The sequence below is a fragment of the Nelumbo nucifera genome, chromosome 6 (genome assembly GCF_055504915.1).
Source record: "Nelumbo nucifera cultivar China Antique chromosome 6, China Antique-T2T, whole genome shotgun sequence".
Classification (NCBI taxonomy): domain Eukaryota; kingdom Viridiplantae; phylum Streptophyta; class Magnoliopsida; order Proteales; family Nelumbonaceae; genus Nelumbo; species Nelumbo nucifera.
The window spans coordinates 39,415,888-39,443,408 of record NC_142654.1 but is presented as its reverse complement, the minus strand read 5'-3'; the positions used below and the strand labels follow the sequence as shown (position 1 = coordinate 39,443,408).

At 41.1% G+C, this 27,521-nt stretch overlaps 1 protein-coding gene across 1 annotated transcript; it reads right to left on the bottom strand.

Annotated features, from left to right (window-relative positions):
* Window positions 1–652: 652 nt before the first annotated feature.
* Window positions 653–27,521, bottom strand: LOC104586405 (U-box domain-containing protein 33-like). The gene is made up of 9 exons (XM_019195840.2): window positions 27,335–27,521; window positions 11,293–11,414; window positions 6,535–6,656; window positions 4,806–4,910; window positions 4,256–4,715; window positions 3,896–4,048; window positions 3,189–3,698; window positions 2,323–3,081; window positions 653–1,190 (listed from the first exon to the last, which is right to left on the bottom strand). The coding sequence occupies exons 1-9, from the start codon at window positions 27,519–27,521 to the stop codon at window positions 1,008–1,010; spliced, it is 2,601 nt and encodes an 866-aa protein (XP_019051385.1). The 3' UTR covers window positions 653–1,007.

Genomic DNA, 27,521 nt, shown 5'->3' with positions numbered 1-27,521 from the left:
TCACCAAATTTTATTAGCACATGCCTCATCACCACTAATTCATTTTGCTTCTTAAAGTATGCCCAATTTGTGTTATTTTAATTTGAACCATGTAAGGGATTGCTGGTACTTTTATTGAGTTTTGTGTGTTCCAAATTAAAAGCTCATTGTTTTCTTTTTTTTTTTTTTTTTCTTGTAGAGTGTCTTCAGTCCGACATGGACTAGAAAAGAACTCTTCATGGGCTTATCTATTGTTTTGTGCATTTGATTTATGTCTTATAGGAAAGAGTGCACCTAAACTACTACATACACACACGTGCCAGGTGGGCTCACATATGCACATGTCCGCCCACCACATGTTGTGCCTCAGGCATGGACCCAGGCCTTTCAATCCAGGTTTAATTGATGTTTTTAAGTGGCAATTTCGTGCTCCACTCTTACCTACAGATGTGCATTGGAAATATCTTTTCTTGTGAGTAAAGAGATGTGAAAAAAATAAATTTGTGGGTAGGAGATCTTAAGTGAACAATTTCACCATCAAATTGGCTACTTGGCTTAAGCAAATTAAAGGCAAATTCCCTTATCAGTGTATATGAATTGTGTAGGAAATTGTTAGAAACTGTTAACACATAATGTTTAAATACAGTAGGGCCAATACAAGGGAGAGGGCACATTGAGCTGCTGGTTTCATTAAATTTTAATATCCCAATAAGTCTGATACACTTGGTCAATTTTACATAGGCAACACTAGAATTTTTACAAAAAAGGGTATGATCAGAGTCACTTTTACCAATTCTGAATGGCTGAATCCCAAGAAAACCTTTGGCCTTCTGGTCATACCATACAAATAACCACCACTTTGGCATATTTACACACACAAGCATAAATTCTCCATATATTGTGCTCCGTATATGCACAAAATTAATTAAAAAAAAAACACCGTGGAATGTAAAATACATAAGGCTGTGTTTGATTTGAAAGAAAAGGTAGGAAAACCTAAACAGCTTAAAAGAAGAAAGCAGAGGATTTCAGGGCTGGAATAGCCACTCTTGAATTGCAGATCGGAGGGCATGATTGGGGATGAGATCACAGTGGGCGAGCTTAAGATTTGTCATGGGTGAAGTGTCGTGTCCACTGTCCAACCATGCTTTTAATGCCTCGGCTTCATATGTATAACCATCCGCTGCTACATAGGGATCACGCATGACTTCCTACAATTCCAATTCCAAGTATAAAAATTAAAAGAAATTAACAAAACAATTAATGCAAATCAACGAGTAAGAACTAAGAATTACTCCTTAAATTAATCTTACGCCATTCTTTTCTTTCACTAATAGGGTAAATTACAACTTTGGGGGTGGTGATAAATAATTAAATAGGTATCACATCCATTCATCCATTAGTATTTTGTCGATTAAACATTATATAATATCAAAAATACCCTTCTTATGAATTTTTGAGATCATTCTACGGAGTAAAATCATCACCTAATGCAAATCAACGAGTAAGGACTAAGAACTACTTCTTAAATTAATCTTACGCCATTCTTTTCTTTGCGTTAATAAACCAAGAAAAGGGTAAATTAAAGATAGGTACCCTGTACTCTAAGGGTAGTGGCAGATAGGCATCCTGAAGTTTCAATTGCAACGCTTGAGCATCCTGAATTTTCAAAAATAGACACTTGGGTCCATCATTAGTATTTCGTCGGTTAAATATTACATAATGTCAAAAGTACCCTTCCTATGTATTTTTGAGATCATTCTACAGAATAAAATCATCACCAGAGAATGCCATAGTCGGAAAATTTGAATCTGTTATTTGCTGTCCACATGAGAACGTTATTGTGGGGGGCTGTTCAGTTACCTAAGAATGATCTTAGAAATACAAAAGAAGGGTATTTTTGATATTATGCAATGTTTAATTGACAGAATACTAATGGATGGACCCAAGTGTCTATTTTTGAGAGTTCATGGCAAGGTTTTTAAAACCGACCCGGACAACAAACCGGTTAGGGGTCTGGTTCTCAAGTTGAACGGTTCGACCATTCGAACCGAATGGATGGCCCGTTCTGACAAAAAATTAAAAATTAAAAACCGGCCAAACCGTTGAATGGTTCGAATGGTTTGACTGCTCGGGCCAGTGGTTTGCTGACCAAATCAACGGTTTTGGAGTAAAACGAAACCAATCACCTGACCAGTTCCCAGTTTTTCCAATCTGACCGTCTGATCAGGTCCGGTTTTGAGAACCATGGTTCAGGATACTCAAGTGTTGCAATTGAAAGTTGAGGGCACCTATCTATCACTACCCCAAAAGTACAGTTCTCCCTGTTGTGAGTCTACTGACCTGGAAAATGGGGCAATGAAAATAGGATGGAACCTGGAAGTGCTCTCCTGAACCCAGGCGGAAGGAAGATAAATTTCCGCAGGAAGCCCTCATGGGATCAAGCACCCTCCACACCTCCGATGAAAGGTTGGGCCTGCTCTCCCGGTTCCTTTCACAGCACCTCAGTGCCAGGTGAGATAATTGCTTTGCTTGCACAAAAGGCCAGTTCCCTGCCGATTCATCCAGCACTGCTTTTAAGTTTCCTTTATCCAGTGCATACTGAACCACCCTGGCTATTCCCATGGCTGGTCTTCCTGTCAAAAGCCTTAACAATATAATTCCAAATGAGTAAACATCCGACATCAATGTCAACTCTCCTGTGTCCAGGAACTCTGGGTCCATATAAGCAAGGGTTCCCTTTGTGTCGGTTCTATGACATTGTGGGCTGGTTGAGCTCCCCTCGTGGGGGATTAAGCGGCAGATTCCAAAGTCACTGAGCTTGCTGACGAAGTTGTAATCCAGGAGGATGTTCGCTGGCTTGAGATCCCCATGGACGACCCTTTGAGGGCTGTGTGAGTGGAGGAACACGAGGGCTGAGCATACTTCTGCAGCGATGCGTATTCGCGTTTGCCATGAAAGAGGGGGAGTGTTGTCCTTGCGAGCTAATCGGTCTTCCAGGCTCCCGTTGGGTAAGTATTCGTATATGAGCGCCCAAGCTTCTGGGCAGGCTCCGATCAGGGTTATCAGATTGGGATGCCTTATCTTACTCAAAATGGTTACCTGAATCCAGACAAAATCGACATGAGATTAATTGGGTTTGTTATTAATGCAAAAGTATACAGATGGGAGCATGAAATCTGCAACCAAATTAATCTAGTTTTAGTTACCTCTTGAAGGAACTCTCTGCAGCCTTGCGAGTTATTGGTATGCAGTAACTTGATGGCCACTTTGGTCTGGCGAAGGAGTCCTCTATAGACGTTTCCATATCCCCCTTCACCGGTCTTCAATGATGGGTCGAAGTTTTGAGTTGCCTGCTCAATTTCTGAGAAAGGGAACTCAGGTAGGAACCCTAGGCTCTGCGAGCTTGCGCCATCATCTCCTCTCATTGTCCTCAGTTCGTGAGCTTCTCGGACTGCATCATCACGTTCTTTCTGCAACTCGTCCAACTGGCTCTTGAGAGATGTCATGAGTTCCACAGCCGAGGCGATTTTCTGGTGCAACTCTTCCAACTTCCGCTCCAGTTCTAGCTTGTGGTCTTGGGCAATTCGAAGTTCTTTCATGACTTGATCTAGCTGGCTCCTCGTGTTTTCTACTTCTTGTTTTTCTCTTGCAAGCAATTCCTCCATGTCTTTCCTCTTCTTGAACTCCTTTTTGTATAACATTTCTGAGTCATGGGCCTGTAAAGATTTGGAAGTGACGATTGAGCATGATAAATGGCAGCTCCTAGTTCTTATCCTATAAACTGTGACCCAACTCTGTGGATGATGATGAAGATTAACAAAACAAATAAGAAGCTAAGAACCATGACCATCCCCCACTAGTTATCATGGAAAAGAAGAGGCGATCTGACAGAGAACTATGATAGTTAACTTACCTTGCGTTTAGCTTCCAATGCAGACTTTTCTGCTTCCTGACGCCGGGTAGATTCTTCGTATGCTCCTCTTTTCGCATTTGTAGCCTCCGCCATGGCGTCTTCCATGGCCTTTTTTATTTGATTGTACATATCTTGATTTCTTCTTCCTTTCTCCTGCAAAATTCCAGAAGACATGGTAGAAGTTAGTCAACAACATCAAAGAACATTGAGATTTTGATTCTCTGATGAAGGCAGACTCAATTTGACTAGATTTTGGGATAAGGGTTTATACAGGCAAACCTTCTCAGAAACACTTCATACAATACTCAACTGTTAATTGCTCTTAAACAAGCAGGAGAATGATGGTTAAGAAGCACATACTAATTTTCCATTCTCAAGATCCATGTTGTACTCATCTGCAGAGTGAAACATCGAACCACCGTCATCTTGGTCGTCTCTCATGGAGGTTGAATCTGAAATGCAAATTGTGTCATCGCCATTTGAAGACCCTCTGAAATGCTCTGAACCCTGAGAACTGCTCCTCCCTGATAACCCTTCCAATCTATTGGCAATCCCCTCCAATCCTGACAAGCTCCGTGGTGTTGGTATTCCTTCAGACACTTGTGGAGAAGGCAATGGTGTTAGTGGTGCAACTCTTGTTCCATTAGCGCGACGCGGCATAGATCTCACTCGTCGGAAGAAGTCATTATCCGGGCTAATTACAGCAAAATGATCTCTCTGTGCCTGTGGAAAGGATAGAGATTTTGTGTACTCTGGTTGATTGATTCCACTGATTGGACCAGTTGCCAGCATTGGAGGAGATACCCCTGTTTCGTTGCCCCTGTTTAGATGTGATTCTAGTGTTAACCTCCATGACAAAACACGATCAACAAAGTTATCTTTCTAAAAAACTCAAAATATAGTAATTTACCTTCTGAAGATGAGAATACCCTTGCAGACAAACGATATATCGCAGGAAATTTGCGCTTGTTCGCACACAAAAATTGCTTTCTTGGATCTGAGCTGTGTCATCCTCCTGAAATTGAAGCAAAAACTTGGGTCGGTCAAATTTAGTTTTAACAGTTTCAGAAAACTTTATACTTTTCCCAAGTTCTCCATAGACATTTAGGCAAATAATGTTACAAGTTTTGGACCGTAGGTTGTGTTTGGTTGCAGTGCAATTTTATTTTTATTAGAACAAATGCAAAAAGAAGTGCAAATGGAAAAAAATGCAATTTCCGGTTTAATTTATTTTGGGTTTTACTTTATTCTGCTTCAGAACTTATTTTACTGTAATAAAATAATGTAAAGTTTGAAATAAAAATAAATCAAAATTTGCATTTAAATCATTTGCACTACTATAATTTTGTACCAGTACAAATAAATTTGCATTGCAACCAAACACAGCCAAAAGTATAGTTAAAAGTGCAAAACATGAATGAATAAGATGACCTTAAAATCCGACCACGCCAACGTGAGCCCACTCAACCCCAACCCTTGTTGCAGTTTTTGGGTTTTACTCAGGTTGAGTTTGGTCCGAGCAACTCATGCTTTGATATCAGGTTGGGCTGGGTCGAGACCCTCTCCCAACCAGACCTATAGGATCTGTAATTGGGACTATCAGGTCTGACCGGGTAGACCGGATTACAATTGAAAGCGATACTTTTAAACCTATAATTTGGCAATAATAATATTATAATTGGATTGGTTCAGTTCTAGTAGGGTTTTGCCCAATCCATTGACAACCTGCTGTTAGCCTTGAACTTGGCCCAACCCTAGGGTTTAGTTTGGGAAGACTGTAAATGCAAATATGTATTGTACAAAATCTTGTGTATACACTATTTTTAAACCTTATATTTATACTGTATATAATATATTTGTATTTACATTATTCCCAAATTGAGCCTCAAAGATGGATGTAGAGTTATATCTAGCTCCATGTAGAAAAGGGACTCTTTGGTAATCTGGATTTACTTGTCACACCAATTTTACGAGATCACATCTCTGCCCCACAACATTCCCGCCGTGTATTGGGAACATCTCTCGATGATAACATCATCAGGACTGGTACCAACCGTACCATCATCAGGAGATGTTCATAATACACGGCAGAGATGTGCTGTGGGGCATTGTGGGGTGGCTCCTTGTAGGGCAGAGATGTGAACTCCAATTTTACAGTACTTTTAGATCTGGATTGGAAACATCCTCATATTTATATGTTGTCATTTATGGAGAGATGTTTCTAATGTAAGATTACGATGTATAGGTATTGCCAACAACACCCTGTGGTGATCAAAACCGATTTTCCCCTGCAGAGATAGAAGATTCGAAAGCACCGTATTACCAACAACGATAATGGTGACTATGAAGAGAAATCGGATCTGCTTCTCACAGAACACACCTCACATTGACGTCCTCACAGCATGTTCCAGCCATATATCGGGAAAATTTCATATTCTTGTATGTTATTATTCATGGGAGATATTCCCAATATACAGTGGAATGTGACTGTGAGGTTAGTATAAAGAGCAGATCCCTAGGAAGGGGGTGTTCGTCAATATAAATTATCTTATTTTTGAAAAAGTAAGATCCATTCACGTTGGCGAACATCCCCCAAATCAAATGTCAATTGCCTAATTGCCTTGCTGTATTGTTCATACTTCGAATAGTACTTGTCTGATGCTGCTCCCATCACAAGCTTTTTGATCTCATGTTGTGAGATGGCATCTACAATCCCTTTCTTTGTGTCTTCCGCTTCCACGACTAGTTTCTCTGCCCTTACCTATGAAAATAAGCCAAAGAGATCAATAATAGCCTATAGGTCACTAGTCAATGAGGTTAATAATTTTTAGAATGGCCTTCTCTTGTGTTTTTTGGGTTTTAGAATGGAGTCTGGATCTCCAGCCCACAAGAATTTTGCCCACTTTTATCCACATAACATTGCAGTTATATATGGAGAACATCGTATTCTCCTACATAGTATTATGCATGGAGAGATGTTCTTAATACACAGGGGTAGTGTGCTGTGGGTAGACGTGGGCAGAATTCTTGTGGGCAGGAGATTCGGAGTCTTCAGAATGGGTCTTTGCCTGGAACTTTGAGTTTTGTGCTTAGTTGGGTTCGACATGGTCCAAGGTAGAAGTATAGGTCAGGCAGGTTGGGCCAAGTTTTAGCACAACCCAGATCTAACCCTAAGAGTTGGGTTTAAAGTTCGAATCCGAGGTTGAGCTTAAACTATCCAATCCAAATCCATCTCGCACTAAAATTTGATGCATTGGGGTTGGCCAATCATCCTACACTAAAAATTGTGTGTGTGTGTGTAAGGGCTACGCTCGAGTGCAGCCTAAAAATTAAAATGCCTAAACATGTGGGCCCAGGTCTAGCCCAAGTAATGAAAATCCAAACCCAGCCCATGTAAAAATTGTGGGTTGGGTTGGTCTAGGCTCAAGTTAGACCTGCCCAAGTTGCATCCCTAGTCCTAGGCCTAAGGTAGCGTAAACCAAACCAATTTTGGCCAAAACACAATTTGAAATATCCTAATCTATCTATCTATCTATCTAAATATTAAAATGAAGAAAATCTGAAAATTACAAAAATGTACCCTTTTGGCATTGAAAAAGCACTTCTACGAAAGTGCTTCCATAGAAGTGCTTTTATAAAAGTACTTTCGTAGAAGTATTTTTATAAAAGTACTTTCATAGAAGTGCTTTTATAAAATGTACTTTCATAGAAATGTTTTTGTAAAAATGCTTTAGTAAAAGTACTTTTGTAAAAGTACTTTCATGGAAGTGCTTTTATAAAAGTACTTTCGCAAAAGTGTTTTTTGTTAAAGTGCTTTCATAAAAGTTCTATGCTTTTATAAAAGTACTTTCATAAAAGTGTTTTCATAAAAGCACTTCCTTAAAAGTGCTTTCATAAAAGATAAAAGTACTTCCGTTAAAGTGCTTTCATAAAAGATAAAAGTACTTCCGTTAAAGTGCTTTTATAAAAGTACTTCCATAAAAGTTTTTTTGTAAAAGTGCTTTCATGTAAAAGTATTTTTATAGAAGTGCTTTCATAAAAGTTCTTTTATAAAACTACTTCTATAAAAGTGCTTTCATAAAAGTACTTTTGTAAAAGTATTTTTGTGTAAGTGTTTTCATAAAAGTACTTTTCATAAAACTACTTTTATAAAAGTGCTTTCATAAAAGTGATTTTATTTCGGATCAGTTTTGATCAGTTTCAAATTAAACAAGGATTTGGCTTCATGATCGGATTATTGAAAATTTGGTTTAGATCCAATTCAGACAAATAAAAATATGGACCAATTTATTTTGGATTGGCCCAATCCAATAATTATAATGGACCATCCAAATCCGATTTGATAAGGTTTGGATCAGATTAGATCCAATCCAAAACCGGTCATTTGACACCCCTAACTCCAAGCAATGAAGGTTTTGACTTTTGGGGCGAAGGTGGACTGTCTGGAATGAAGAGGTGATTCATCTAGGGGGGCTCCCAATCACAAGATCACCAATCCACTTTGCAGAAATAAAGGCAGGTCATTTAGGAGACTCATTAGATGATCCCACCTTGCCACACAGAGGAATCTTGTGGTCTATCCAAACCCTCCTTTAAATAGGGACTGTCTAGATTGGCCATATGTTCATTCTTGCAGCCTAATGCCCACATAAGCTCCACGCCCTTTTCTCTGAATAACTAGTTTGGGCAAAATTGAAGACGGAGCTCTATGGCATTTCCAAGTAAGTGCCCATTTAAGTCCAATTCAAGTATTATGTCATCACAATCTAAGTTGTTCTCAATTAATCAAAGTGGCCAATTTTCTATGTTCTAGATAAATTTGTATTTTTTTATCTTAATGCTAATTCTTTATTAATTTTTTCATTTTTGTTGGTTTGTTATGATTTTTGTATTATTTTTAGGTAAATTTATAAAAAAAAACTCCTCTTATAACAATTTTATAAACCACCTTTATATTTTGACCTTTACAAAAGCCTCCCTATAGTTTTGAAAAAAAAATGTGCAAATACCTCCTTTCCCTTGGCTTTTCAATCTCAAAGACATTAAAGTTACCAAAATACCCTTATCATGATTAAAGTGCTATTGTACACAATTTAAAGTTTCAACTTTACCCTCCACTAATTTATTTTGTCAAATAATTTTCAAAAAAAAATCTTGTTTTCAAGGTATTTTAGTAAATTTACATGTGAATAGTTGGTTAAGGGTAAAATTGGTATTTGAAATAATTAATGCATTACATCAGCATTTTCTATTTGGAATGCTAATGAAAGTAAGGTATTTACTTATTTTTTCAAAAAAAAAATAAGGGAGCTTTTTGTTAAGGTCAAAACATAGGGGACTTTCATAGGATGGTTAGATAACCAAAGGAGGTTTCTATAATTTTTCTTATTTTTAAATGGAATTTAAATTGATATTAAATTAATTAAAATATATTTAAAATGAATACATTTTTATTAATTTTTTATTAATCCTTACTAAATTTAATTAACTATAATGAGTTTTTTATTTTTTAATAGAGCTTAAGTTGGTTTTAAATTAGTAAAAATTAATTATAAACCTAATAATTGTTAGATAGTTTTTATTAGTTTTATATTAGTTATAAAACTAATAATTAAATTATTTTATAATATTAATAAAAATATTTTTGTCAATAACAATAATTAATAATGATTTTCTTATTTAAGTAACTTACTAAATTAGTTTACTATGGTTATTTATTTTTTTTTTCATTTTTAAATGGAATATAAATGGATTATAATTTTTAGGATATTTTATTCAATGTTTTCACTCAACACTATTTCTAATTTCGGGTTTTCTCAAATCTGCGTTATTCGACTTGGGTAGTTGAACCATTGACCTTTTTGACCCAATCATCGGGTCACAAGTTACAAATTTACAATGTATTGAAAACTTCTGGAGGACTTAGCTTGGTGCTCCATTATTTGATTTTGGTGATCCTTTTTCATTTTGAATAACTTTTCACAATCTTTGCAGCCCCACTAAAACAACCTAGATTGTTGGCCTCAATTTTCAATTTTTAGCTTTTTTATTTATAAAAAAAAATAAAAGCAATTAGACCTTATATTCTACATAATTAAAAGAGTTAATGAGAAAGAAGTGGGAAAGTTAATGATGAGTTAATGAGGAAAGTTAAAAGTTTAAAGGTGATTGACCACTTGAGTTATTTTGTTCGATTTTAAAGTTAAAAAATTAAAAAAAAACAAACAAAAAAGATATGGGCCTTTGAGAAAAAAAAACAGAAAACAAGAAAGTGTTTGATTGGCATATTCTGTTTTAATATATAGAATATAAATGATAGCAATTCAAACTTTTTTAGGTATTTCACATTAAATTGTTATTATTCCATCAATAAAGCTATGTTTGGTTTGAAGGAAAAGGTAGGGAAAGGAAGGGAAAGACTGGGAAATCTATATAAGGTTTGTAAAGGTTTTCCTACCTTTCCCTTCCTTTCCATGCATTTTCCTTCAAACCAAATATAACCTAAAGGATGGAGAAATGAACATGGGTAGTTTTTTGGAGACCAAAGCATGTTGGTAGAGGAAGATTGTTAAGTCTCTATTTGAGAGTACTTCTTTTCAAGTGTTTATTAGGGAAAGCATTTAAAAGATTCCAAAAGAATCCAAAAAGGCACTTATGGGTCTTCAGTACAAAGGACCAATAAGCACTTTTTCAAGAAAATAAGCATCCAAAAAAGCACTTTTGAGCTTTTTAATAAGCACTTTTTGAAAAGTGCATATTGTATTTCTGGCCTGTCTTGGCCTGCCGCCTAATTATCAAAATACTCATACTACCCCCATTTGAAAGAAGCATTTTTTCACCAAACACTCATAAGCTGCTTATTTAGGTTGAGTTTGGGAAGAGTGCAAATACAAATATATTCAATACAAAACTTTGAATACAGTATTTCTACACCTTATATTTGTACAATACATATTTGTATTTCCACTCTTCCCAAAGTGAGCCTGAGCCTGAGCATTAGGCTCTATTTGAAAAGAGTGCAAATACATACAAAATAGTACAAAATACAAGACTTTGCACTCTAGGCTCAGTTTGGAAGGAGTACAAATACAAATATGTAGAGTGCAAAATGTTGTATTTTGTATATATTTATACTATATATATTTGTATTTATACTCCTTCAAACTGAGCCCTACGTATTTATATTTGTATTCCTTTCAATAATAAGCATTTATCCGAAATGCCCATTTAGAAACAATAAGCACTCCCAAACTTCGCCTAAGCCATATTGAGCACATTTATCAAAAAAATCATATTGAGTACAATAAAAAGAAAAATAGATAAAAACAAAAAGAAAAGAAAAGAAAAGAAGAATGAACGAGTAAAGAAGGTGCAACGCAAAGAGGAAGAAACAATACCCCTTCTTTTGCACAAGTCGATAGATATTCATCTAAAACGCCATTCATCTTTGCCCTTTCAAGCTCCCGGTATGCCCTCACTTCCTGTTCCTTCACTTTGCTTGCTGGAAATTTTCCACCCACTGCGTATATGATAAAACAAAACAATTGAAATTGCAATTGAAAAAAAAAAAATTACTGATCAATAGCAGCTGCAACCTGCAAGAAACTTGAGACTATAGTCAAACAACTTCATGCATACTATATATAAGAACGCATTAAATACTTAACCTTTTCAAATATGGAGAATATTTCAGTTTTTCATATATAAAGAATATACGAGACACAACTTCTATGGATTTTCAAAATAAGTGGTTGAAAAATTATGGGATATTTTACTTCAAATTGTTACAATCCAATCTTTATCCCAAGAGGTCTCGACTACATGAATCTTGTTAACTTGTTTCATCATTTATGCTTATTTTAATTCAAATATTTCTTATTATGTTGTATATAAATGCACTTATATGTATCCATAAATAAAATTTATGCTATATATAAATATAGTGTAGAAGTTTTTTTTGAATTAAAATTATTCTCTATTTCCTTATTTGAGAAGGGGTATAAAAGCTATTTTATTATAGCTTTAATGTCAGCTTTAATGGCTACTAAAATGACCATATTTGTGTATTTAATCCATCTCTAATTGTAAGGGTTGAAAATGCAACTTCAATTATTACTTTCCACTTCATTTAATCTTCTCTAATTAAGCCTTATACTTAAGGTATTAAATCTCATTTTCTCTTATTAAATCCTATATTTTTAAGTTATTTTTCACTAATAAATGCTACTAATTAGATCTATGTCAATACTTTTAACAATATAAATCCATATATTTTAAAATTGACTCAAAAACAAAAGCATTCTTTATCCAAGTAGTGATTAAGCAATTCAACCATCCAAATCAAATTGATCAATCTATAAAGTCATAATTAGGTATAAAATTTTTAAAATAAAAATAAATATAGAAAATTACAAAAAATGTAGAAAATTTAAACGCATTTATGTAATCAAATTATTTTTTATTGATAATAAAAATGAAATACATAATTTAATGTGGTGTTCAGTGGTGTGGATTGGCAACGATATATTTAGTTTCAATCCACACCACCTCTATACCTTGCATTCGGTTGGCTGTAGTGTAGATTGATCCACACTATTTCATGGATTGATTCACACCATAGCCCATTTTCTCATCCATGGGTTTATCTTGTGGAAGCATCTACACCACACTATTTTGCATATGGAATAACAATCCCATACTTCACATAGATGTTTAACCCTAGTATAAGACCTCTTTTCTTTTTACCATTGCAACACTTCTTTGTGAGCTTGTTGTTGTTATTCTTCTCTTCTCATCATTTCTATTCATCTTTATTTGAACTATGGCTGTAATCGGATTGGACTCAGATCGGATGCAACAAAGCCCACACTCAATCCGATTATTGATAACCTACATCTGAATCCAATTGGCTTGGATTCGAATTCAAATCCTAACGGACTCGGATTGGATCCACATTTAATTTGACTCTGCTATAAATTTTCTAAAATACCAAAAAAATAAAATTTATTTATTTTTCAACTTTTATATATAATAAATTAATATAAATATAACATACTAAATTATTATATATAAATTCATATATAATATAATATATAGAATATATTTTTATAATTTTAAATATAATTATATATTAAATTAATAAATATTATAATAATTGGTTTCATATTTTAATCAGATCGGATGGGGTCAAATTCGAATTCAATCCGATTATTAATCAGATGTAGATTATAACATCCAAATCCAATCCGATTATTAATCGCATGTAGATTGTAACATCTGAATACGATCCAATTACATAAATATATCATTTGAATCTGAGATAATCGGATTGGATGTTAGATCAGGCCTTGGATTTTTGAGTATTACTAACAAACCTAGATTGAACCACTCGCTACTCCTCCTCCGACCACTGCTGCATTGGATCGTCGATGGTAACTAGTAAGTATCCATCCTTTGTTTATTCTCATGCTATATTACTCTTCTCTATTTGAACCACTTGCCACTGCTACTCATGTTTATTAATTTATATTAATATTATTTTATTAATTATTAAGCTTCAAATATTACTTTTATTAATATTAATAATTAATATTAATTGTTATTGATATTATTAATTATTATTAAATATTATTAAAATTGTTGTTAATACTATCAATTATCATTAATATTACTACCCGCTTTTAATTAATATTAATATCATTATTTATTATTTAATATTATTAATTATTACTAATATTATTTTTATTAACTATTAAAATCCTTAGTAATTTACTAATCTTTATCTATTGTGTATATTACCAAAAATAATATCATGGTTTCTAAAACTGACCCAATGATCGAACCGATCAGGGGTCCGATTACCGAGTCAAACGGTCCGATCGTGCAAACCGAATGCTCAGCCCGTTCTAACAAAAAATAAAAAAAATAAAAAAATAAAAAATGGTCAAAACCATTTGAACGGTCCAAACGGTTCAAACAGTTAACCGCCCGGTTCAGTAGTTCGCTGACCAAAATCATCAGTTTTGGGGGGAAATCCAATTTTTGGGAAAACGGAACCGGTCACCTGATCGGTTCCCGATTTTTTTGGTCTAACCATCCGGTCCGGTCCTGTTTGGTTTTGAAAACCATGAATAATATATTTTTTTTAATGATTAACGACAGATTATCTCAAATGTTGTAGTTGAGATGCATGGAATAAAACGCAATGTGCAGACTGAAATATGCCACACCTTGCAGAATGCCCATGGAGGTGTGGTGTGGATCAGTCCACACATTTTTGTCCACAATGTAGAAAAACTACCTTGTTGGGGTGTGGTTGTGGTGTGGATGAAAACACACTACCCAATTTCTCATCTATGCTATAGAACACCCCCTAAAACTGGCCAAAATGAAATATAAAAATTAATAATAAATAGTTCAACTTTTGAGTTAAATGTATTAAACTTTAACGTAATAAATAAATAATAAAAATTAATAATGTCTAAAAATAAAAAAATACATACATTTTATAAAAAAAAGCATTCGAACACATATATAATATCATATATTTATCATACTAAACAAAAAGTAAGTGTAAAATATCATAGTTAGTTTTACACACAAAAATACAAAAAACTATAGTAAAAGTTGAAAACAACTATAATTATATATTGACAACACTATTAAAAATATGAATAATATTGTGGAATTTTCTTTTAACTAAAATACTCATTTTTGAATTTAGTCCCTATTTAATTGTGAGGTTTAAATTGTAAATTAAACTACTACTTTTCACCACATTTAATTTACTTTATTTAAATCTTACATTTTTTTGATAAATGAACAAAAAAAAAATAAACATTACAAAATGAAGAATCTAGCCAAGCAGTAGGGGTGCAAAAGGACTGGGCCGATCCAATCCGTTTTGTCGAATTCGGATATCCCTAGTTCGAGTCTTTTGGTTAGATTAAAGGATCCGATCAAAAACTAGGTCAAATTCGGATCACTACCTATCTGATCCAATATATACATACATACATACGTACATACATACATACATACATACATACATACATACATACATATATATATCCAATGTATGTATGTATGTATGTATATATATGCTATTTATTTATTTATATTGTATTTTTGTAAATTTGTTATATTATTTATTTTTTTATAAAAGATGTATATATGTGATGAAAATAGTTGAAAAGATACTTGTATTTTTTTGTTTTTCTTTAGTTAAATTGTTATATTTTAATTTTCTTTTAATATTTTATTATTTTTTAAATTAAATTGGAATGGATCATATCCAAATATTTGACTTTCTCATCGGATTCATATTCAAATCCATGTTTATGAGATGCGATCGGATCTGCTGTTAATAATATTGGATCATATTCGAATATATCCTGATTCGAATCCGTTCCAATCCGTTTGCATCCCTATCAACCAGGTAGGCTTGCCAGTGATATCTAAAGCTTCACAACTCAATCCAATTATCACATAATTGGATGAGGTGCTTATGTATCAAATTTGGATTTTGCAATCTACGTCCGATTAATAATAAAAAATATAAAATATGAAAACAAAATATACATAAAAGTTTATAGAAAATTTTGAATATATTATTACTATTATTATCATCATATAGAATTGCTATGTGCAGAACACATACATGCTTACTGATGGAGGATGATTTGACCCGACCTATGGAATGATGACACGTGGACTTGACTCAGCATGGGCAACAGCTCAACATCGTAGCTTGATCACGTAGAGCAGCTCGCTATATCATAGTTCGCTATAGGAGGAGCTCGCTACGACACAAGCTCTGGGTCCCCCCGAGCTACCCCGAAGGGGATACTCCAAGACTACTTCAGCTTGCGAGCTAGGGAAACCAGCTCGCTCCAGCCCCTAAGTGAATAAATCACCCTAGAACAGCCTTAGTAAGGGTAAACCCGAAGTATTCCTAAGCTCGCTACAAAGTAGCTCACGAATGAGCAGCGCAGACGTTTCTCAGGAAGCTTCTACCTAACAAACCGTACCGACCAGACTGCGCCACGTCTCTTGACTGATGGCGCAGTCCCTGTCCTTTCAACAGTCTGCACCCATGTCTCTCAGCAGGCGAAGGCGTGCCTACCCCTTTAAGACGTGTCAATCATCCGAGCAAGAGGTACGTTGCAACGATCACCTGTGCAGCCCTGGCAGGTAACGGTTGCGGCAGGGGCCCAGTGGCGGTTACACCCGATTTGACAGTAACTCCCCTATAAAAGCCCTTGAGGCAAAGGAGAAGGGGGATCTCTCAGAATTTTGAATACTTCCGCACTCTCATATTCTCAACCTAAGTCTTTACCTGCTCGCAAGCTAATCTCTCGAGCACAATGATAAAGCGCGACCTACACTCTTAGCTTTCGCACTCACTTTTTTCTCCTTCCCCAACGTTCTGACTTAAGCTTCGGAGTATTCCCACCGGGTAAATCCCCGGGAATCCTTCTTTTCACCTCCTTAGGTGTCGTCCGTTGCCAACAAGGAGCCAGTTAGTAGCCAGCTAGGAGTGCCTGGATCGTGCAGTATCATTTGGCGCCGTCTGTGGGAAACGCTTCTAAAAGCCTTTCTCCAAGCTTTTATAGCACTTCTCTTCCAAAAACTTAGCATTCTTCATGGCTTCTTCCAACAATACCGGATGTGGCAACAGCCAGAACGCTAGTGGGGAGCAGCCCCAGCTTCCTACTGTCTGCATTGGACAGTTTACCGTCCCCCTCACCGTGGATGGAGCCCCCAGTCTGAATGTGCCTCTTACCGTGGCACCCACCATTGCTCTGCTCCCTTCTACTATAGGTGCAACCTTTACTGAACCCTCGGTTGTGCCCCCAGCGGCCAACCCGAACCAATTGGAGGACTTACTGCAATGCATGCGAGCCATGCAGGCACAAATGCAACAGTTCCAATAGTTTCAAGTCTACCAACATCAAGTGTTGCACCAGGTTTCCCAGTACCAGTACCAGCAGCAGTTTCCCTCTCTACCTCAGGCCCAGATGTCGCTTCCACCTCAGCACCCACCCACGAAGCAGGCCAAACCAACCCGCCGGAGTGAGCGGCCCATGTCACCACAACCTTCGCAGTTCAAGCTCCCGTTAGCGGACAACCCGTTCGAGGTCCTAGCAGCGGGCTACAGATAGGGCCCTTCGGTCTAGAGCTGTCACCAGCAGTCCGATCCTATCGAGCTCGGCAACACCGAGGCATCAAGCACCAACGCCGAACCAGCAAAGCAGTAGCGGAGGCGCCGACGAGCTTACCGAACTGCTTCCAGAGCCTCTCCCGAGCTCAAGGGAAAGGAGGAAGTGTGCTTGGCTGAAGTGAAAACTACCACCCTCCTCTCGGTTTCTTCCCCATTATCTCTAGAACTCCTTGTTGTCCCCATGCCAAAGGATTTCAAGCTCCTTCCTCTAGACAAGTATGATGGGTCTTTCGATCCAAATGACCATGTGGACGCCTTCCAGTCCTAGATGCACCTGGCACGGGCTAGCGAGTCCTACATGTGCGTGGCCTTTTCCACTACTATGAAAGGAGTGGCCCGCACCTGGTACCGGAACCTCGCGCCAGGATCGATAAGAAGCTAGGCGCAGTTCGTGCAGGTTTTCACCGCCCACTTCGTCACCAGCAAGAGATGCTCGCGAACTCAAGAAAGCCTCCTCGGCATAGAGCGAAAGGAAGGGGAGTCCATCCGGAGCTACATCAAGCGGTTCAATGACGCTTGATTGCAGATACCCGACCTGGATCCCGCAGTACGCCTCACAGCAGCCAAGCGAGGCATCACCCATAAGGAGTTCAAGTGGCACGTAGTTGTCAACCAACCCAAAACCATAACCGAGTTCCTTAAGCTCGCGGATAGGTTTATTGGGACTGAGGAGGAGATCAACCAGAAGGGCGGATAGGCCCCAGAAAAAAGAAAGAGGGAACCAGAACCCCCGTCTCAGGGCGACAATAGGAAGAAGAAGGACATAGCTCGGGGGGTGAGGCCACTCCAGCCCTCCCGAGCCCCAGCAGCAGAAAGGGACTACACGCCCCTCAATAAAAATGGGTCGAGATCCTCATGGCGATCAAGGACGCTCCGTATGTGAAGTGGCCACCTCGGTTGAAGGTCGACCCTAGCACTCGGAATAAAAATTTGTATTGTAGTTTTCATAAAGATCACGGTCATAGTACCGAGAGTTGTAAAAACCTTCGCGATGAGATAAAAGAGTTCATCCGTCGTGGATATTTATGAAATTTTGTACAAAATAATAATAGTAATAATAATAATAAAGCAGGTCGACGGGGGGAACAAGGCAAAGATGCCCCCAAATCCAGCCGACAAGCGGAGCAACCGTAGAAGCAGCCCCCCGAAGAGAGACCAGTTCGGGGGATCATCCACGTCATAGTCGGAGGATCGGTTATGGCGGGTTGCACTTCAGCAGCAGCTCGCACGTCAGCTCGTGAATCTGGCAGGGAAGAGCAGAACCCTCCAAAACGGCCAAGGACAGAAGACCCCATCTTCTTCACAGAGGATGATGCACGCAGGGTCCACTACCCCCATGATGACGCGCTCATCATAAAGATGAGGCTCAACGACTTCAAAGTCAAGCAAGTCCTCGTTGATTCAGGCAGTTCGGCGGATATCCTCTTCAAAGCGGCCTTTGACAAACTCTAGCTTCATGAGAGCGACCAAAAGCCCACAAACACTCCCCTGGTTGGCTTCAGCGGAGAGGAAGTTCGGCCCCTAGGAAGAGTAACAGTACATGTGGAAGTTGGCACCTGGCCTAGCATTGTAAGGCTCAACCACGACTTCTTGGTGGTCGCGACCCCCTCCCCATACATCGCCATAGTAGGTCAACTGATTACCCATGCCTTATGGGTTGTGGTGTCCACCTACTACTTGGCCATGAAGTTCCCCACGAACTTCGGTATCGGGGTAGTGCGGGGTGACCAGCTTGAGTCCCGCAAGTGCTATGTTACCGCCCTCAAGGGAAAAGCTAAGGTGGCCAACGACCTCGAGCTGGAGCGACCTGCGGAGTAGAGCGAGGAACGAGCTATGCCCACAAAGGAGACTGTCTCCATTCCAACCTCAGCGGAGGACCCTACCCGAACGCTTCAGATCGGCGCTTCCATTGAGGAGCCCTTGCGGTCCGAACTGGTACGCTTTTAAGAATTTAGATGTTTTTGCTTGGTCCGTGGTAGAAATGCCCGGCATAGACCCCGACATTATAACTCATAAGCTTAATACCGATCCTGTAGTTAGGCTTGTTAAGCAAAAGAAACGCAAACTAGCCCCAGAGCGGTGGAGGGCAGTCGACGAGGAGGTCGGGAAGCTCCTTGCAGCCAATTTTATCAGGGAAGTCCATTACCCGTGCTGGGTGGCCAACCCCGTTTTGGTGAAAAAGGCTAACGGTAAATGGCGCATGTGCATTGACTACACCGACCTGAACCGAGCTTGCCCAAAGGACTGCTTCCCACTCCTTAGGATTGACTGCCTAGTGGACGCAACCTCGGGGCATGAGTTGCTGAACTTTCTAGATGCCTACTCGGGCTACAATCAGATCAGGATGGACCCAACAGACGAGGAGAAAACTACCTTCATAACCGAGCTCGGCCTGTACTGTTACAAGGTCATGCCCTTCGGGTTAAAAAATGTCGGGCGACCTTTCAAAGACTTGTAAATAAATTGTTCGAGCCATTAATTGGCCAAAAAGTGGAGTGTTATGTAGACAACATGGTCGTTAAAACCCAACTTTCTTGTGATTTAATACAAGACTTGAACTTGGTTTTTGAAATTCTGCGTAAATTCAGTATGAAGTTGAACCCGAACAAGTGTGTCTTTGGAGTCGTTTCAGGTAAATTCTTAGGGTATATTGTGAACCGGCGCGGCATCGAGGCCAACCCGGACAAGATAAAGGCCATCTTAGATATGAGACCACCTTGGAAAGCGAAGGAGGTTCAGAGGTTGAACGGCAAGATAGCCGCTCTGAGCCACTTCATGTCCAAATCAGTAGACCGCTGCCTGCCTTTCTTTAAGACAATAAAAAGCAAAGGGTTCGAATGGACCCAAAATTGTCAGCTCACATTCAACGAGCTCAAAAGGTACCTCGCCATTATTCCGGTTTTAACCCGGCCCGAAGAGGGTGACGTTTTAGAACTGTACCTCTCGGCCAGCGACGAGGTGGTCAGCTCGGTACTAATAAAGGAAGTAGATCGGGTCCAACGGCCTATCTACTACGTTAGTAAAGTGTTGTAGGGAGCAGAGACAAGATATCCAGAGATAGAAAAATTGGCCTACGCATTGGTTATCACAGCCCGAAAGCTCTGCCCGTACTTCCAAGCTCATATTGTTGTCGTCCTCACCAAAAAACCTCTGAGGCAAGTCTTACTCAAGCCCGAGGTCTCCGGTCGACTGACGAAGTGGTTCGTTGATCTCAGCGAGTACGATCTCCAATATAAGCCACGAACTGCTATCATAGCCCAAGACTTAGCAAATTTTGTTGCAGAATGCACTTTTGGCTCCGAAGTCCCCAGGCCGATTGAGCCCGAAGCTCCTAGGGTGGTCGAGTCTGAGCACCGTGAGGTTGCAGCCAGTGTGGCATCTCTCCTAGTTAGGCCGAGCGCGAACTGGGATGAGGAACCATGGATCATTCACGTAGATGGATCCTCGAACCAGCAGGGCAACGGAGCCGGAATAGTCCTGCATGGCCCAAGCGGCACAAAGTTGGAGTACGCACTACACTTCGAGTTCGCGGCATCCAACAATGAAGCAGAGTACGAAGTATTGATACCCAGGCTATCTCTAGCCATAGAAATGAAAGCCAAGCACATTATCATCTGCAGCGACTCTCAGCTCGTGGTCAATCAGGTCACAGGAGAATACGAAGCTCGCGAACTGACCATGATTGCTTACTTAGCCAAAGTACAGGAGGCATTGCTTAATTTTCAGTCATACTTCATCAGGCAAATCCCAAGGTCGGAAAATGCTGAGGCCGACGCCCTGTCCCGGTTGGCAGCACCAGTGATAACACCATGAGGACCGTGTACATAGAGGATTTGCCTCGGCCTAGCATTCTCGAGGGGGCGGAGGAGGTCACTCCCGTCGTTTAAGCAGAGCCGAGCTGGATCGATCCGCTCGCGAGCTTCCTGCTACACGGGGCCCTCCCTGCAGGTCGCAATGCCGCCAGAAGGGTAGAGCGTCAGGCGGCCAAATACGTCATAATAGACGAATGACTGTACCAAAGATCCTACACGCTCCCCTACTTGCACTGCCTGCAACCTTCCGAAGCCGAGCTTGTACTCCGCAACACTCATGAAGGCTTGTGCGGCGGACACTTGGGGGGTAGGGCCCTCACCCAAAAAGCACTACGACATGGATACTACTGGCCAACAATGAAAGCAGACACCACCGAACTCGTCAGAAAATGCGACAAGTGCCAGAAGCATGCCAACATCCATCATCAGCCTGCTGCCGACCTCAAATACCTCACCAGTCCGTGGCCTTTTGCACAGTGGGGTATCGACATACTTGGGTTGTTCCCACCAACGATAGGCCAGAGGAAGTTCCTAGTGGTAGCAGTGGATTATTTCACCAAGTGGGTAGAAGTTGAACCTCTTGTAACAATTACAGCCCGAAATGTACAGAACTTCTTTTGGAAGAACATAGTGTGCTGCTTTGGTTTACCTCAGGTGCTAATCTCTAACAACGACAAGCAGTTCGAGGACATAAAATTTCAAAACTGGTGCCAAGACATGAGGATACGACAGAACTTCACTTCGGTCGCACACCCTTAAGCGAACGGTCAAACAGAAGTTACAAACAGGGCTATTCTTCGCGGACTGAAAGCATGCCTAGATCGAGCTAAAGGACTGTGGGCAGATGATCTACCCAGCATTTTATAGGCCTACCGAACCACAGAGAAAACCGCCACAGGAGAAACTCCCTTCAACCTCACTTAGTTGAAATTGAGATTCCCTCGTTACGACTAGAAGCATATGACATTAAGGCAAATGAAGATGAGCTACATACCAACCTCGATCTACTCGATGAAGTAAGGGACCTCGCATATATCAGGATTGCAGCTTACCAACAAAGAGTAGCCCGATACTATAACACCAGGGTCAAGAAGTAGAACCTCCGCGTTGGCGACCTGGTCCTTCGAAAAGTTATGGTACCTGAGCCCGACGTTGGGAAGCTCGGACCGAATTGGGAAGGACCTTACCGAGTGAAACGAGTTCTCGGGAAAGGAACATACGAGCTCGAGACTCTCGAAGGGAAACAAGTACCTCGAGCATGGAATATTGTCAACTTAAGACAATATTACCTGTAACAACTGAGTAGGCCACGAGTCACTCCTAGAGCCTAAGGGCCAAAATGCTGAGCTAACACGACCTCGACGCAACAAGACCCAATTGCCTCCACGGCATGGGCAAACTTCAAGGGCAGACTATGTCACCCCCTCAACCTAAGGGCCAAAATGCCGAGCTAACATGACCTCGGCATAATGAGACCCAGTCGCCTCTATGGCATGGGCGAACTACTGAGTAGACCATGAGTCACTCCTAGAGCCTAAGGGCCAAAATGCTGAGCTAACACGACCTCGGCGCAACAAGACCCAATCGCCTCCACGACATGGACAAACTTCAAGGGCAGACTATGTCGCCCCCTCAGCCAAAGGGTAGAAACACCGAGCTAACAAAGACCTCAGCATCAGGGAAGACTTAGCCGCTTCGGTAGCGAAGGAAAAGTATGGGATATCAGAGGCGTAGGCAGCTCAGGTTTAAACCCCACAGAGCATGGCTCGTCACGACACATTGGTTAAACCAAGGTATAGGCAACAAACACGCAGCTCGGGCATACATGGTGACCACTCCGCGGTATACTATAGAGATGCCTTAAACATAATTGCTGAAAGGTCTTATTTTAGGCATGTAGCCCTAATAGCTCGAAGTGATGAGATCGCTTTAGCAAAAATAAAAAGAGCACACCGTACTTGGAAGAAAAGGGAAATTTCATTACTGTCTCAAAAAAAAAAGAAGAAAGAAAGAGAAAAAAAAACAACAAAGCAGCAACCGAGCTAAAAAGCTCTAAAAAGTCTGGTAGAAAATAAAAGAGCACAACCGCCCAGCAAAAGATCCTTTCAAGACCGGGTTTATGGCACCCGGGAGCCACCAGAAGTCAAAGCAGATGATCAAATGCCACTGAAGCCTCAGGGATCTGCCTCCTCATCCTCATCCTCCGGAGAGTCAGGCTCCTCTTCCTCCGCCTGGTCCACCATCTCGGGAGACAGGCCCTTCATAGTGATGCCGTCGAGGTTGAGCCCAGAGAATTTCTTTCGGACCAACCACCGGTAGAGCTTGAACCCGAAGTGGTACGAACTTGAGCCATACTCTACCTGGAGGTCATGATATTCCTGGGAGTCTTTGAAGTCCTAGACCGCCTTCTCTTGCTCGGCCTCCACCATGTTGTCGAAGTTTCGAGTTCGGTCCAGAAGAGTGGACTCCAAGTCTCGACCCTGTTGGCGAAGGAGCTCCCTCTCCGCTACCACCCTTGATGACTCCTCCCTGTAGCATGCGCTCTCTTCAGAAAACCTGGCAATCTGCGCCTCTTGGTCTCGGACGAGCAGCTCCTGGGACTTGCTCCCCTTGCAAGTGTGAAAGTGCTCGCCCTAGAGCTTCTAATTGTTAACCTTCTGGTTACGAGCATCGCAGGAGTGGACATGCGTCTGGAGGGACATGGCGTGTATGGTAGTGTTCACCTGCCAACAAGAGACTGGAGTCAAAGGACAGCAAAAAGGAAGGAAAGACGAAGGAGAAGAGAATGACCACTTACCACCATACAGAGAGAGGCGGCAAGCGCGGCAAGATCCCCAGGCTCCATCGCTCCCCACTTAGCAACCTCTTCATTGCAGATCGCTCTCCGGCTCCTCCAACGAGCCACAACGAAGTCATTTACGCCCTCCCAGTTCCCCACTAGGAGTCGCGGGTAGGGAAACGACTGAGAAGGACCCGAGGGAACAAACCCTTGCTACGGGAGCTCGCCCTCCTCGAGGCTGGCCCCGCCAACACCTCCTTCGGATGGGGGTGGCAGAACTTCAGGCGGCGGAGAGGTGAAGCCTGGCTCAGCAGACCCGAACTCGGTGCCCCCAGAGGGGGGAGTCTGGTCGGGGCGTGACCTCTTCACTTTGCGCCTCTAATTGCTTGAAAGAAGACGACAGGAGTCAACACCAGACATGATGGCTTTCAAGAAGAAACCATAAGGTAATTAGTTCGGTAAGAACAAAGTATATGTATTTACACAATATTGTGACAAGGTACTACGCGACCTAAAGAGGAAACCTACGTGGGCTCAGGCCGGCCTGCACGATCTTCTCATCGGTCAAGTAGTCCGAATAGTGGAAGCCTACTGATGCCCAGGACATCATCGTTTTTTGAGTTTCAGAGTCCAGCTCGACCCCGGAGTCCTGGATGACGCCCCTCCAAGATGTAGGGAAGGGCTACCCCTCGGGATTGCGGACCAAAAAATAATCTCGCTTCCAGGCAGGAATTTTATTCGGTAGCTCGTGTAAGAGCTTGTAGCCATGGCGGGGGGAGAGGTAGTAAAGACGCCTCTCCGGTGGATTCCCGGGGGTGACATTCTTTATACAAAGAATAGCAGAAAAGATGTCAAGGTCCAAAGGAAGACAGTATTCACAACACAAGGATATAGTCCCAACCATGTTCTGAATGGCGTTGGAATGAAGCTGATCGGTAATGACGTTAAAATGGTTTAGCACCTCCACTATCAAGGGGTGCAAGGGGAGACGTAGGCCAGCCTCGAGCTGCTCCTAGTAGATGACTATCTCATTGGGGCCGTGCTCCCACGGGAAGTTACCGATGGGAAGGCAGTAGAAAAGGTCCCTAGGAAGGTGGAAATAGCTGATTAGAGACCTAAGTCTCCCCGCTGTCATAGAGGAAGGGCCGAAAGTATCAGGTTCCCTTCCCCGGGAAGTGGAGGCTCCGTCACCGGAGGTCTGCTGAGCCCCCAAGACGTGTTCCCAAGCTCCCCCCGAGCCCGAGGGAGCATCATTATCCTGGTCACCGCTCCGGTGGCGAGTATGGTACGGGTACCCAGACATGATTGACAGTAATCAAGACTCACTGAAAAAGACAGGACGAAGTAAACTGAGGAACTCGAGTAGACTTGATAGATGCGCGACCTCAGAATCCGAAGACAGCAAGATGGCGTGAGAGAAAGTGAGACCTAGAGGGCCCTCATATTTATAGTCTCCGCACCTCCGAATCAACGGCCCGGATTAAGGCAGATTTGACGGTTTGCAGGTGTGTTGACCGCACGCCTTCTAAAACCGAAAAGCGATTGGCTGCACGTCTCCCATGATTGAGGTAATGACGGCTGCACGACATCCGGAGTTAAGAGCCACCACAGCACGTTTTCGGAATACGAAAGGTCAGAAAATCTCTCAATTCCCGCAAATGCATTTAATGTGAGCAGTCAATCAAGTTTGAATTCCGGTCAAATCAGTCCATCATACTTCATGAACTCCTTGCGCTAAGGCAACACTCTTAGCTCAAGGAGTGGGGGGCAATTGATGGAGGATGATTTGACCTGACCTATGAAATGATGACACGTGGACCTGACTCAGCACGGGCAACAGCTCAGCATCGTAGCCTGATCACGGCTAAGTAACGAGCCCATAAAGCAGCTTGTTATATCATAGTTCGCTATAGGAGGAGCTCGCTACAACACAAGCTCTGGGACCCCCCGAGCTACCCCGAAGGGGAAACTCCAAGATTGCTTTAGCTTGCGAGCTAGGGAAACCAGCTCGCTCCAGCCCCTAAGCAAATAAGTCAGCCCAGAACAGCCTTAGTAAGGGTAACCCCGAAGTATTCCCAAGCTCGCTACAAAGTAGCTCGCGAATGAGCAGCATGGATGTTTCTCAGGAAGCTTCTACTTGACAAACCATACCGATCAAACTGCGCCACGTCTCTTGACTGACGGTGCAGTGCCTGTCCTTTCGATAGTCTGCACCCACGTCTCTCAGCAAGCGAAGGCGTGCCTGCCCCTTTAAGACGTGTCACTCATCCAAGCAAGAAGTATGTTGCAATGATCACCTGCGCAGCCCTGGCAGGTAATGGCTACGGCAGGGGCCCAGTGGCGGTTACACCCGATTTGATAGTAACTCCCCTATAAAAGCCCTTGAGGCAAAGGAGAAGGGGGATCTCTCAGACTTTTGAATACTTCTGCACTTTCATATTCTCAACCTGAGTCTTTACCTACTCGCGAGCTAATCTCTCGAGCACAATGATAAAGCGCAACGTACACTCTTAGCTTTCGCACTCTCTTTTTTCTCCTCCCCCAACGTTCTGACTTAAGTTTCGGAGTATTCCCACTGGGTAAATCCCCAAGAATCCTTCTTTTCATCTTCTAAGGTGCCATTCGTTGCCAATAATGAGCCAATCAACAACCAGCTAGGAGTGTCCGGATCGTGCGGCATCACTTACTAATATATTAAAATATACAAACATATATACATGTATTGCATGAAAATGCTAAAATTTTATCATGCATTAGTTTTTATACGGTAACGCATCAAGGACGGATTCATTTTTAGCTTATCCAATGAATTATTCCTGCAATTGTGGTCATACAGAATCAAGATTATTGCAGAAGAGTTGGGATTGGGATTTATTTTATTTGCCCTTTAGAACTGGGGGTTCAAATTTTCCTGGAAAGGAAAAGGAACTAAAATATGGATCGACTTGGAGCTAACTCAGATTAGATGAGATGGCTGTATATTAGGCAGTGGAACCAATAATTACGTCCCACGCCAGCCATATACATAGCTGGTATTTCATACGTTACAACCCTTTACCAACATGATCTTACACCGTACATATCATACATGGTGCGTCCAACTTTAATGATGGATCTCAAGTTGGTAGAGGGTTGAAACTTGTTTGTTGGCAGAAGATCCCAACTCGTATCGGGGTACCTTAAAGTTGCCTGCTAGCCTTTCAATTTGGACATCGACTCAGAGGGCTGTCCATAGAATCAGAGTCCGGATTGGGTGGACGATAGAACGTGAACAGTAATTTCTGTTCTCAGGGTTCTTTTCATGATGGACGATAGAACGTGAACAGTAATTTCTGTTCTCAGGATTCTTTTCATGGATGGATGATAGAAGGTGAACAGTGAACTTGTAATGTCAGAATCACAACTCAACGGAGTTGAATCCAACACTCCGAACTCAACTGCACTGTCAACCTTGCAAAGGGACTGATACCGAATGGAGTTCTTCAGAGATCACAATTAACAAGCGTGAAAACTAGCTAGGAAGATAACATTCATCATCACAGAAAAAAAAATAAAAATCAAAACCATTTCATAAAGGCTTGTTTTGAAAATTTAATGAATTCAAAATTTCAGACTAATTAACTTACTGGGACCCATCGGGATCAACTGTGCCGGCTGATGAACATGAAGGATGCAGATCTTCTCCCCTCCTGAGTTCCTCAGTGTCCATAGCAGAACGGATAGGTTCTCTCTCACTTCCTTTCCGACCGCCACAAAGATCTTATCATCGATGTTGCACGGCGGTTCTTCTTCGATCTCGACTCCGCCTTCCAT